The 13,668-nt window shown below is 41.9% G+C and overlaps 1 protein-coding gene across 2 annotated transcripts in view; it reads left to right on the top strand.

Annotated features, from left to right (window-relative positions):
- Positions 1-3,514: 3,514 nt before the first annotated feature.
- SNX27 (sorting nexin 27) overlaps positions 3,515-13,668 on the top strand; it is a 72,995-nt gene continuing 62,841 nt past the window's right edge. For both annotated transcript variants that reach the window (XM_069090001.1, XM_069090000.1), the window contains exon 1: positions 3,515-3,834. In XM_069090001.1, coding sequence (XP_068946102.1) covers positions 3,530-3,834 — 305 coding nt within the window. In that variant the 5' untranslated portion in view covers positions 3,515-3,529. The remainder of the gene's footprint in view (positions 3,835-13,668) is intronic.

Raw genomic sequence — 13,668 nt, 5'->3', positions numbered from 1 at the left:
ATGAGCTCCCCCAAACCCTACAGAATCGAGAGTAAGCCCTTTTGTACCTGTTCTCTGTTGTCAGTCTCTCCTAGCTGACTGCGACTGGTGAGAGTCAGCATAGTTCACAGACTTCCTCGAATGCCTGTCAAATGTTCCCCTTAATATGTTCCCCCTCCCATCTCATGTGACACATGTTTACAAAATGTCACTAACCCTTCTTTAGGGGCATGTAAGTTAATAAACCTTATTAAGCAGGCAGGTAAAGATGGCCCTTAACCTTTGTCCTACTTTTATCCCCTGGAACCTCCCTCCCCTTCCCCCCCTCCCCCTGCCCCTGACTGTTTTCTGAAACTCTTTCCCATGAGATACCTTCCTTTTATGACCCTGTATATAAGGAGGATTTTGTTATTCTTCTTAGAGTTAGTTTCTCAGGATCCATGACCATGGGACTGTCTAGTTTCTAGGTGTTTGATGACTTCCAGAATAGCCCCAAGGATTCTAGATAGTAGTTCCCAGAATGGTAGCGATAGACAGTCCTACTAAGGCAGTGTTGTGAGATAAGGGATGACATAATGCAGTATTTACTATGCTTGCACAAAATGTTATTGCTAAAGTTAGCCTGTGAGCTTAATGTTGGCAAGATGCCTTCTTTGTCTGTGTCCCTATAAAGCAAGTGGCCACTGGTCAGTGCATGGGGAAAAAAGCACAAGGAACCCATACAGGAATCTGTGTGTGCCTCAACTGGCCCCCATTGAGGCGTGAGGGGATTTAGGGTAGTGAATAAGCTGTGCCTGTCTCTACTGACCCCATTGAGATGTAGGAGTAGTTGGCGCCTTCTTGCCAGCCCCTTCCAGAAGGATGATTAGGGAATGCTGTAGTAGTTGGTTCTCCCAGCAACCATTTGAGAAGACTAGACTAGAATAAAACTAATTATTAACCTCTCCGAAGGTGCTTGCCTATCTAACCAGATCAAGAATGAACCACTCAGTGCCTCCTGTGTGTTATCTGTGAAACAGGCCCCATCTCCTAATATGCGAACATAGCCATTAGCTTCACAAGGCATGCTGCCTGCATTCCTTGTTCAGATAAACTTTGTGGAAACAGAACTCATCCTGCTAACTCTTATGGAAGGATGTTAGATTTGTCAACTAAGAGACCATTTTTGGAGAGCAATTTCATTTGATGAGTTCAGAAGCCATATTGTAGTGGCTTTAGAAGAAAGAGAGGACAGAAAGCACAGGTCTGACATGTCACACTCACTACTCCAAGAACTTCAGTGGCTCCCTACCATCTCCAGGATCAAATACAAAATGCTCTAATTGTCATTCATAACCTAACCTAACCCTCTTCTACCTTTTCAGTTTTCTTTTACCTTACTCCCAACCACCTACGCTTTGATCCACTGACACTAGCCTTCTGGCTGTTTCACAAACAAGACACTCTATTCTTAGACCCTGGCATTTTCTCTGGATTGTCCCACATGTCTGGAACACTCTCCCTTATCATCTACAACTACTGCCTTTCCCTGTTTCCCTTAAGTTCCAACTAAAATCTTATCTTCTGGAAGGAAGATTTTCTTAACCCCTATTAATTCAAGTGCCTTTCTGTTCTATTATTTTCTATTTATCCTGTATATACGTTGCTGTATATATTTGTTTGAATGTGATCCCACCCAGTAAACTGTTTCCTTGAGGGCAGACACAATATCTTTTGCCTCTTTTTTGTATCCCTAGCAGTCAGTAAACTCTTTTTTTTTTTTAAAGCAATCAGGATTAAGTAACTTGCTCAAGGTTACACGTCCAGGTGTTTCTGGGTGGGTGCTAAGTGTCTGAGCCCAGATTCGATCCCAGGTCATCCCGACTCTGCGGCCGGTGCTCTTACTTGCTGTGCTACCTGGCCACCCCAGTCAGTAAACTCTTAAGAAATGTTTATTGACTGACTGAAGAGTTTACAATGTAGTTGTGAAGACAAAACCTACACACGTGAATTAGTTTAAAGAGAGTGCTATACAATTTGGAACTGTGCACAAAGGGCTATAAAACTGTGCATACCCTTTGATCCAGCAATACCATTGCTAGGTCTCTATCCCAAAGCATCCAAAAAAAAAGGGAAAAGGACCTATTTGTACAAAAATATTTATAGCAGCCCTTTTTGTGGTGGTTAAGAAGTAGAAATCAAAGGGATGCCCATCAACTGGGGAATGGTTAAACAAGTTGTGGTATATGACTATAATGGAATATTATTGAGATATAAGAAATGACAAGCAGGATGATTTCAGAAAAACCTGGAAAGACTTACATGAACTGACACATAGTGAAGTGAACAGAACCAGGAGAACGTTGTACACAACAACAATATTGTTCTTCTATGAAGAACTGTGAATGTTGCAGCTACTCTCAGCAACACAATAATCTCAAAAGACTAATGAATCATACTATCTGTCTCCAGAGAAAGAATTGATATTGATTGAATACAGACTGAAGCATGCTATTTTCCACGTTATTTCATTTTCTCTTTTACTTGAGTCTTCTTGTACAAAATGACTAATATGGAAACGTTTTATGTAATTGTACATGTATAATCTATATCTGATTGCTTACAGTTTGGGGAGGGGGGGAGGAGAGGGAGGGAACGATAGAATTTGGAACTCAAAACTTTAAATAAAAATGTTAAGAAGAATTTTTTTTTTAAAAGGAGAATGCTATAGTTTGAGAGCGATCCTATTGGAAAATTGGAAATGCCAACAATTTTCGACATATGGCCTGGTAAAGAATATCACTTTTTGCACAAATCTCCTTTAAAATGCAATTGTTACTCTTGAAATTGAGGGTGTCCTGGGAAACCCTAGGTGATGGTGGCCATGGCCATCGTGCAAACTGGAACCGGAAGTGCTGAGAGAATGCACAGGAATGACGAGAGCCGGACAGAGGAGAGGCGAAAAAGTCCAGACACCTTCTTTTCTGCTCAAGTAGCATCATTATTGCGGGGCTAGAGAATCTGGTCTGGCCCAGTTTCCTCGAGGGCCCAATTTTCTGTATTTTTTTTCTCATTTGTAGACGATTCTTCCTCTTCATCACGACCGCGTTGGTCCGAGAGTCAACGTCCTCCCCATATTAGTTGCCTAAAAAACGAAGAAAACTTTCGACTACCAGCAGCTGCCAAATCATCCTCCCTGAACTAGAAGTCCTGAGGCTAGCAGAAAAGGCGGGAAAAGGAAATCAACTACAACTCCCGGCAGGCTCCGCTCCCGAGCGTGACGTCACCACCCCGGCCTCGCCTCCCTCTCAGACGGCCCGTCTCCAACCTTCCCCCCTCCCCCCCCCCCCCCCCCCGCACGGAACGCTCCCAGGATAAACTACATTTCCCAGGAGGCCTCACGCCGCCCGACATCCCTCGTCTCCCTTTCCAGTTCAGAGAACGCCATCGGCTGGGCGCGCGCGCGCGCTCGCTCGCTGGCTCGGCCGTCCGAGGGGAGGGAGCGTGTGAAGGAGGGGGAGGACCGGGCTGGGGAGGGGGCGGGGGTACGGCTCGCTTGCTCGCTCGCAAGATGGCGGACGAGGACGGGGAAGGGATTCACCCTTCAGCCCCTCAGCGGAACGGCGGCGGCGGCGGCGGCGGCGGGTCCGGGCTCCTGGGCGCCGGGAACGGCGGCGGGGGCGGCCCGCGGGTGGTGCGCATCGTCAAGTCCGAGTCCGGCTATGGCTTCAACGTGCGGGGCCAAGTGAGCGAGGGCGGGCAGCTGCGGAGCATCAACGGGGAGCTGTACGCGCCGCTGCAGCATGTGAGCGCCGTGCTGCCCGGGGGGGCGGCCGACCGGGCCGGGGTGCGCAAGGGGGACCGCATCCTGGAGGTGTGAGTATCCGGGCCCCGGCCCCCGCCCCGCCCCCGCCCCGAGACCCCGCTCGGCCCCCCGGCGGGGCCCATCCCTTCTAGCCCCGGCGCCGGCGCCCCCTCGGCTCCTGCGTGGTCCCCGCGCCGTGACAGCGAGCTGCCCCGCCGAGCCCCCTCGGGGGCTCTCCGCTGCCCTCTCCCTTCTCCTTGGAGCCCGGCTCTGTCCGCCCTTCGGCCCCGCTGCCGCCCCCCGCTTCCTTTTGTCTGTGTCCGAGCCCTCCACGAGGGCACCCTCGGGTCCCACTCGTGCCTGGTGGCGGTGCCCATCCCCTCGCCCTACATCCCGCAGCCCTGGGCTGGCAAGTTCGTGTCTCTGCGTGCACTTGGGTCTCTGCCTTCTCCTTCCCTGCAGCCCCTCCCCGCAAGTTCGCTACTTTGTCAGGCTCGGGGCACCCCCGAGCTTTGGGGGGCCGTGGCGTCGCCGGAACGGCCGGGGCTCGGGGTGTGTGTGAAGGTTTCAAAAGTGTGCGTGTATGCGTGTGTGTGAGTGTGGGTCTGGGTGTAGTACTCCCATTGCCTCCATTCCTTCCCCCCGTGCCCTTCACTTCTCTATTTCTCCTCTTCTTCACTCCTCCTCTCCTACACATCCTTCTCTGACTGCCTGCCGTCCTTCCCCTTTAGTAGGATAGTCAGGCTCGGCTCCTCGTCCTTCCTAAATTTCCTTTCAATCAATCACATGTCCCTCCCTCCCTTCAGGCCTTCGCCTAGTGGAACTGTTGGTTAGGCCAGGGTTTAAGAGGCAGACAGACAGTATCCTGAAGGTGTGTCTGGGGATGGAGTGGCCTCTGCTTCCTCAAACATACCCCAGTGATAGTGACCTCCCTAAGAAAGGAAGAGGGTAGGAGTTTAGGGTTAGACACCTTCCCCCTGAATAGATGAATGTTTTCTTATTTTTTCCTCCGCTTTGAACAGCTTTACAAACATTTCTGCTATTCCCCAGCCTGGTGTGCCAATATGTTAACCTTATGGGGATCGGGGCACTAAGACCTGTCTTGCAATGGTGACCTTTCGTTTTCCATTACCTGAGCCCAGAATTCTGTTCTTTCTAGGCTATAGAAAATCTATGCCTATTATCCTCTTCTGTCAGCAGCCTTTGGGAGGTGTCAGTTTCCTTTCGTTGTGGAAGTTCATGTTAGGTTCATTTGCATTTATTTTTGATTTTCAAAGTCCCTGGGCAACATATAGTAGAAGAAAAGTGGCAGTTGCAACACAGAACTGAACAAATTGGGAAACCCTCTTGAAACCTCAGCTATACAACTTCCTTCCCTTGTTCCAAATTCAAATCTTGCCCTTTCTTGAACTTTGTTTGGTCATCCTGAGTAAGAGCAATAAATTAATTACTAGGTAGACATGACTTTTCCCCATGCTTTTTGGAAAAAAAGTTAATATTTTTTTTTATTTTTACATCTTCATTTCTGAATATATCCCTCCATCATTCCTTCTAAGCACAGAATTTTAAAAAAGGAAAAGTAAGCAGTTCAGCAAAATTAACCCAACATTTCAACTTGAGTCTGACTGTATGCAGTCTTCTGTATCCACAGTCCTACGTTAACAGAAAGGGAGAGAGGTACATTTTTTTTCATCTTTTCTTTGGGCCTAGGCTTGGTACTCATAATCGCTGTTCAGTTTTTTTTTGTCTTTGTTCTTTCCAGTTACATTGTATTAATCATGTATATTGTTTTTTTGATTCTGCTTCCTTCAGTCAGCATCAGTTCATATAGAATCCTTCCAAGCTTCTTAGAATTCTTCATGTTTATGATTTCTCATGGTACAATACTATTCCATTATGTTCATGTGCTACAATTTGTTTAACTCTTTTCTAGTTCATGGGAATCAACCTTGTTTCCAGTTTATTGCTATCACAGAAAGTGTAGCTATGAATATTTTGGTGTGTATGGGTAGATTTGACTTAAGGCTAATGTCTGGTTGCTAGAGGAAGATGGCACAGCACAGATTTCATTTCTTAGTTTTGATCATGGCTGTTGAACATGCTTATTTTTCTATAAAAATTTATATGCTTATTCCCAGAAGCATTCCAGTTCTTCCTCTGTAAAATATTTAAGACAGTTCCTCTATCTTTCAGATAGGTTCCTTGGCTTATCATATTTTGCTCAGAAAAGCTTTGCTTCTTGAAATCTCAAGTGGGGTCAGGGCTGAGGATAGGTAATCATTGTGTAGCTGTAGTTTGGGTTGTGCTTACATTTATATCTTGATGCTGTGAATTTCCACATAACTAAGTTTTTTTTTTTTTTAAATTTTCCCTGTTCTTTTTTTCAAAAGAATTACAGTTGTGTTTTTCCACTTTGTACAGTTGTTTGGAAAGTTTATGGTAGTGTGAGTGGGCAGAGGAACTTATAATTTAGGATTAAAAGGTGTGCAAGTTTGGATATAAGTGAAATAGTTACTTTAAAAAAAAAATCTGTTCACAAAGGCCCTTTTTACACTGGGATATGGTATAGTGTTTGGGTCAAGTTTAGCCAATGCTTCACTTTCTCCTTCTCTACAAAACATTATCTGATTTAGGAAATTGTTCTGTTACAGGATTTGGTAATTGCAGTATGAATAGGGCTTCTGGGCTCTAAATCTTGCTTCAGACTCAAAGCCTTCCTGTTTAGCAAACTTAGTTTCCACCTTGTAATCTTTCCCAGTGTAACATATGTTAAGTGTATCTTTCCTTTGATGTGAATGCATCCACAGTCTAAAGAGTGAAGAGTGCATCCAAAAAATAGAACCAAAATAAATACATCTTTGTACTGTTATAGTATGGGAAAGAACTGTTGACTTCAGGTTAATTTTTTTGGATTAATTTATTTCTCAGGGTTCTTGACTGATTTCTTGTTGCCTTGAGGAAGGCTTTGGATATGGAATTTGTGGTTTGGATATGGAATTGCTATTTTTCCTCTATATTTTTGAGGGCATATCTTTGTCATTTGGTGAGTTTGTCTTTTGGGTATGTGTTTTTTGGGTAGATCTGGTCTTTTGGGGATAGAGTTTGAAGCCTTCAGAGTTAATAGGTCTGTTAATATAGTAAGTGAAGGTCATGTTAATGCTTTGTCATGTTGTATTAGGTTGATTGGAGTCCCATTGAGATGGGCAGTTGCTAGTCATTATGATGTTTGTCTGTGGGAGTACTTAGGAAAATGTACCTTTTATCTCAGATCTTTTGCCCCTGAAGAAAAGTTAAAACATTAGGAAAATGCCTACCGAAAGTAATTTGATTTTTTAATAAATTTTTAAAGAGAATTTCCAGGTCATAAATGTTTTTGGCTTCATTCTTTAAGAATGCCTGTGGAGGAAAAGATGGCTTTTTGAGAAGTGTCCATCAAAAGGCAAGTTTAAGAACAAAACCTTAACTGATTAAGGCCTCTTAAAAGAGCAGCTTTCTCCAGGGTGGCATGGTTCTGCTTTCCAGTTAGTTTTGACAGAAGGAAATATCTGTATTATATGACTGGGATTCTGAATTCAGTCCTTATTGTCATTTTCGCTGTGGGAAAGAAACCAAGGCTCTGTTTAGAAAATTAGTTTAATCGTTATGTTCCTATATTCTAATCAGGGTAGAAAAGCAGTTAAATATGGCATAGAATAGGATAGTAAACTGACTGTAATATCAAATTAATTTTACTTTTGTAGCTCTACCTGTATCCCTTCCATGATCTAAGATGCTGCACCATCAGCTTATTTTATTTCTTTATTTTAATCTAGACAGAGTTCCTTGACTTTCTAGAAAAATGGAGGTTTATTTGGTTCTCCTACTATTCTTTCCAATGACATGCCATTTTGACCTCTTTGGAATTCTATGTCTTTGTAAACTCAGGTAGGAGGAGAAATTTGGTGGGCAGTCAAATACTGGCAGATAATTTAATAGCTTTGTGTTTATATCTTTATGCTCCTAATTATTTTCTAAGTTGTGTGAGACAGATGACTTAAATAGGTATTTTGTGTCCTTGTTATATTCACTCAACTGATTGCTAGTGAAGGAACTATATCCATCATAATTATAAACCCAGGAAATAACTTAGTTTTGTAGGGAGAATGGAAAACAATAAAACTAAATCCAGAAATAGCCTGTACTTTCCTTTCAGAAGCAGCTCCCATAGCAGGGTTAAGACTAGGAGGAGGCCCTTTGTGAGTATATGCACATTTGCCTCCGTGTATGGATAAGGTGGCATTCTGGGACCAGTTTTCTTTCCAGTCACATTGGCTTGGGACACCTTGCTTTCAGATGGTGTCTATAGTTTGTTTCTGATGTGGACTTGTTAACGTGTCCCCTAAGGCCACAAATTACTCCTGAAATGAGTCTCATTGGGAAATCCTATGATCTGACACAGAAGCAAAGTGACATTAATTGACACAGTGAATTCATTGTAATGCTTAAAACCTGTGTACATCATTGCTGTTTAACTGAAGTGGTTCTATCTGTGCCTGTTAAAGCTCATTTGGTTAGAACTTAGTATTAATGAATCTCAGGTTTGATCCGAATCAATTAGATTGACTTTACTGTACCCTAATCCTGGCTAACTCTCCTGAAAGTGGATACTGTTAGGCAAACAGGAGAAATACCTTAGGTATATAGTCCTATATCCTCACAACCAGAATAATAGCTCAAGGGAGGTACTCTACCAACTCCTTAATGTGAAGTGTGCCCCAAGAGGTCTGTCTAATGGTCCTGTTTTCTCTCCATATTCTCTCCCTTAGCGTTCTCATTCACTACCATGACTTCAACTACTCTCTCATAGCAATTGACTCTCATACCTCTTTTTTCGGTATGCACCTTACTTCTGAGCTCCAGACTCACACCTCCATCTTCTTATAGGATATTTCCACCTCAATGGCCCCTGGCATCTCAAGCTCAATTCCTAAACTAAGCTCGCACCATTTCTCCCTACACATGATTGTTTTTCCAACTTCATTATTTCTGACTATTGGATTTTATCCATTGCTTAGTCTCTCATGTTTGAAACCCTGGGGTTATCTTGTACTTTTTTTTTCTTCTCTGTTTTCATATCTATTTAGTGACCAAGCCCTTTAGATTGCACTTGTGTAGCATTTCTCCAATCCCTCCATTATCTTTGGCTTCAGAGCTTTGGTGATTCCATACCATATACCAGGTAAAGTTTAGACTGTTTTGTCTGGCATTCAGGGTACTCTGGAATTTGGTGCCATTCTACCCTTTTTTTTTTAAAGATGATTTCAGTGAACAAAAATTATATTTTCTCTCCCTTCCTATTGAGGGGGAAAGATGAAAAACACAACCTTTGTAACGGATATGCATAGTCAAGCAAAACAACTCACATTGGCCATATTCAGAGTATGCCTCCTTTTGAATCCAGCACCTTTTGATCAGGATGTGGCAGCATGGCTCATCATGGCTCCTTTAGTGGTGTGGTTTGTCATCCCCCTTCTCCAGCCTTATGATTCTCTTCTTTGTACTTGTTATTTGCCTCAAATGGGATTACTTTGCTCTCGGAACACAGCCTGTAATGCCCTACTCTGTGCCTTTTTTCATGTTATTCTCTATGCCTGGAATGTCCTCTCTTCTCTTCGTTCTCCCCCTTATCCCATCTCCCCACTGTGTTAAGCCTGTTGACTTACTATCCATCCTTTTAAGTCCAACTCAAATGTCTTCTCTTCCATAAAGCCCTTCTCTGAGTTGCATCTGGTGATGACCTTACATAACACTTGATTTTGTAACTCTGGTGTAGTTAGGCAATATTGTATATTTTAGTCATCTGGGACTGTGCCTTATTCTTCTACTTGACTGTAAGCTCCTTATGTACAGGAAATGTGTCTTAATCTGAATTTGTATCTTAGCACCTATCAATGTTTTCCACAAGGCACTTTAGTAAGTATTTGTTTAAACTAAGGAATCAATAGTAGCTCACTACCATTTATTTTTATGTGAATGGCAGAACATGACTCTATGTACTAAAACCTATGATATCGGGGAAGGGGATTGGTCTCTTTTTTGCCAGAAGGGGAAATTGCAGCATAAAGAGGCTGAATAGCTTTCACAAGGCTGAACCAGATTTGAGAATTTCAGTGTCTGATTTCTTGTATTGTCTCAGATTTATTTCTTTGACCTTTTTTTAAGATGAAAGAGGAAAAAAATCATATAAAAATAAAAAAAACCACTTTGATTTAAGAGGGCATATTTGGTGGAGAGCAGTTTGAGTCTTCCGATATGTTTCAAACCCCAAAGTACTATATGCTCTGATTTTTGGATTCCTCAGGAATAGAGGTAAACTGTCAGTTTCATCATTAATCTGCAGATAGGATCTGTTGCCTGCTCCAGTCTTGGCTTTGTCACTTCTCCGCAGACTGCCCTATGCATCTCTTTCTTTCTTTTTTGATCCACTTCTTTAACTCAGAAGTGTTCCCTTTAGGCCTTTTCCTTTTAGCATGTTGCATATTGGTGGGAATTAAAGGAATTAAAGACAGAAAACAATCTATTTTAATACCAAGGGTCATTTTCTCCTCCCATGTTCAATTTCAAAACGAAAGTCAAAGAAAAACACTTAAAACGAATATAAGAATTAATAATGACAATAAAGTTAATTCTCTTTGATTGAAATGTCATCCAGAATACTAAGAAGGTGAAGTTTTCTAGTATGGAATGAGTCAAGTACTAGGTAATACACATACACCTGGAATTCATTGGTAATTGCTAATTCTTTTGGCCCCTGCCAACTAAATGATATTCTTATAATATTTGAGGAAATAGATTTAATCAGCAGGATATTTAAGGACCTGAGCAAGAAATAAAGAATTCTCTATGAGTACAGCTGTTTTCTTCTCACCTATGAACTTTCATTGTTAGAGAAACATCTTCTAAGTGATTTGTGCTTGTTAAAGCTACCTGAAAACTCTTCAGCCATGATTGTCAGACTTTATGGAAAGAGGTCTTAATCTTCTGTGGACTTGAGACATAAGTTATTAGCTTATTCTGCTTTGGAAAAGTACAGAATGACTTACAGGAGCATGGTGGCATTTGCTTATGCAGTTGTTCTCTCAGCTGGTTGCAACCTTCGCTGCTCTATTCCCCTAAGCTTCTTGATATTATTACTTTCTCTCTCTTTTTTTTTTCCTCTTAGAAGTATACCTACTACATACTAAATTTAGTGTCTCTTGATCCCATTCTTTTCCATTTTATCCAGGATGTTGCTGTGATAGGACCCCTCCCCCCCCTTCTTTCTTCCTGCCCACTTGTATTTTTTCAATTTCTTTCTCCATTAATTTCTTTCCTGCTTACCTACAAACCTACTTAGGTCACAAACTTCAAAAAAGACTTTCTTTGACCCTTCTGCCCTATACAGCTACAACCCTATCTCTCTCTATTCATTGTTAAAGTTTGTGTGTTTCGGTGCAACGTAGAAACTCTGAAAGGTAGGCAGGTTAGTCCCTCACAATGTAGAATCCTTGAAAACAAGAGAGAACAAAAGAGTAATTGCAGTTGATATTACATGAAGCCTTACCCTTGAGTACTTAACTGTTCATTAAGAGAGGAAGGATGTGTAATTTAACTTTAGTACCCGTGTCCACAACTTTTAAGAATAATATTAATAAAAATAGCTAACATTTTAAGTAGCTCTTTAAGGTTTACAAAGTGCTTTGTACATATCATCTCACATAATCTTCACAACAGCCCTGGGTGGTAGGTGCCATTATCCCCATTTTGCAGATGAAGACACTGAGGCATACAGAAATTAAGGGACTTGGCCAGGGTCTCACAGCTTGTTTCTGAGTTAGGATTCAAACTCAGGTTTTCCTGATTCCTCTGTTCACTATGCTACAGCATCCAAGTTGTGTTGCTAACTAATCTCTTCATTTATAGAGTTGTGATCATTGTATGTGTTGTCCTGTGGGTTCTGCTTTCTTCAGGATTCAATATCACTTTATATAGATCTTCTCATATTTCTTTGAATTCTTCCTATCTATGAAGTTCCATATGGCATAATAATATTACATATAGTCATTTACTACAACTTAGCTATTTTCTAGTCATTGGGTGTACTGTTTGTTTTCAATGTTTTGCTCTTAGAGATAGGGCTCCTATCATTATGTTTGTACAAATAAGTCTTTTCTTGCTTTCAGTAAACTTTTTGTGATATAAGCCTAGAAAGCCTTTGGATCAAAGGTAGAAAACACTTTTGTGACTTTTTGGGTATAATTCTAGTTTGTTTTCCAGCATGACTGTACCAAGTGATAGCTGGACTGGCACTGAATGAGTATACTAGCCAGTTTTGCCATAGCTCTACCAACACTGAATTTTTCCTTTTACTGCCTTGCCAATTTGATGGGTGTACAGTGATTCCTCATAGTTTTAAAAATTTGCCTTTTTTAATTGTCTGTTGTTAATTTTCTTGACAAAATTGCCCAGGCTCAGGCCAACAAGCATATATCAAGTACCTTCTAAAGTACCCAGGGCCAACTGGGGATACAAATACAGGACAAAAAACAGTCTCTGTCATCCAGGAGATGAAACAAGAATATATATGATTTTTTGAGGAAAGAGTAAATGTTATTAACTTTTCCAGAGACTTTGCATAGGAAATGCCAGATAAGCTGAACCTTGAAGAAATTTATGGATTCTGTGACAGAGGAAAGAGGAGCACATTCCAGGCACCAGAATCAGCAAGTGAAGGCACCAAGGCAGGACATGGAGTGCTGATTTAGGGGAAGATTGAGTAGGGGTGTATTGTGCAATAAGCCTGGGAACTTGGTCAGTCAGTAAACATTTATTAAGTGCTAGCTATATGCCAGACATTGTTCTAAGGTCTGGCGATACAAAGAAAGACGGAAGACAGTATCCTCCTACTCATGGAGCTCATGCTCTAATGGGGCAGACAGCATGCAAACAACTCTTTGCAAACAAGATAGATACAGGTTAAGTTGGAAATAAGAGTGGTAAGGTACTTGAATTTAAGACAAAGGCTTTCTGTAGAAGGTGAGATTTTAGCCAGGACTTGAAGGAATGCAGGGAAGTCAGGAGGTAGAGATGAAGAGGGAGAATATTCCAGGTAATACAGGGGACAACCAATGAAAATGCCTAGAGTTGGCAGGTGAGGGTGTGTTGTACAAGGAACATAAGGAGCCCAGTGTCACTGGATCTCAGAGGGCGTGGAGGGGTGTAAGGTATAAGGACCCTAGAAAAGTAGAGGGGAGGCCATGTTAAGAAGTTCTTTGAATGCCAAACAAAGGATTTTATATTTCATCCTTAAGGTGATAGTGAGCCACCCTGTGTGTGTGACAGAAACTGTGTGTGACAGAGAGACAGATGGTAGAATGGAGCCAAATTCTAAAGGGTTTATAAGGACAGGTTGAGGAATTTTTATTGCATTCTAAAAGTAGTAAGAAGCATTGAAGTTTCTGGAGCAGGGGAATGACATGGTTACATTTATGCATTAGAAAGATTATTTTGGCAACTGTGTTGAGGATAGACATTGGAGTTCCATTTGAGAGGTTGTTGTAATGGTTCATTGTTATGGGAATGGGAATCTGAAGATCTTCCCTGCCCCTAGGCCCTTTGATAGGCTTAAGTGACTCTGAGAACCTTCCTTGATTTGAAAATATACTCTGCCCCCCTAATAGTCTGAATGTGGAGAATGAATCTGGAGCCTGTGGCTTGTTTTTCAGGAATGCCCATACCTTGTTACTTTGTGATTGGGCAGTGGGTCAAGAGGGTTGTTACATTCTCTGAGCCAGGAGAAGGAGAAGACTATATATACTCTGATGTGAGGTTTTGTTTTGGGGCTCACTTTGGGAAGAGTTGTGTGATTTGACCAGGTGAGACTCTGG

Source organism: Petaurus breviceps, unplaced genomic scaffold, assembly GCF_028583685.1.
Source record: "Petaurus breviceps papuanus isolate PSGF00001 unplaced genomic scaffold, PetGlider_PUasm1.0 186, whole genome shotgun sequence".
NCBI classification, from domain to species: domain Eukaryota; kingdom Metazoa; phylum Chordata; class Mammalia; order Diprotodontia; family Petauridae; genus Petaurus; species Petaurus breviceps.
This window is presented reverse-complemented; position numbering and strand designations above follow the sequence as displayed.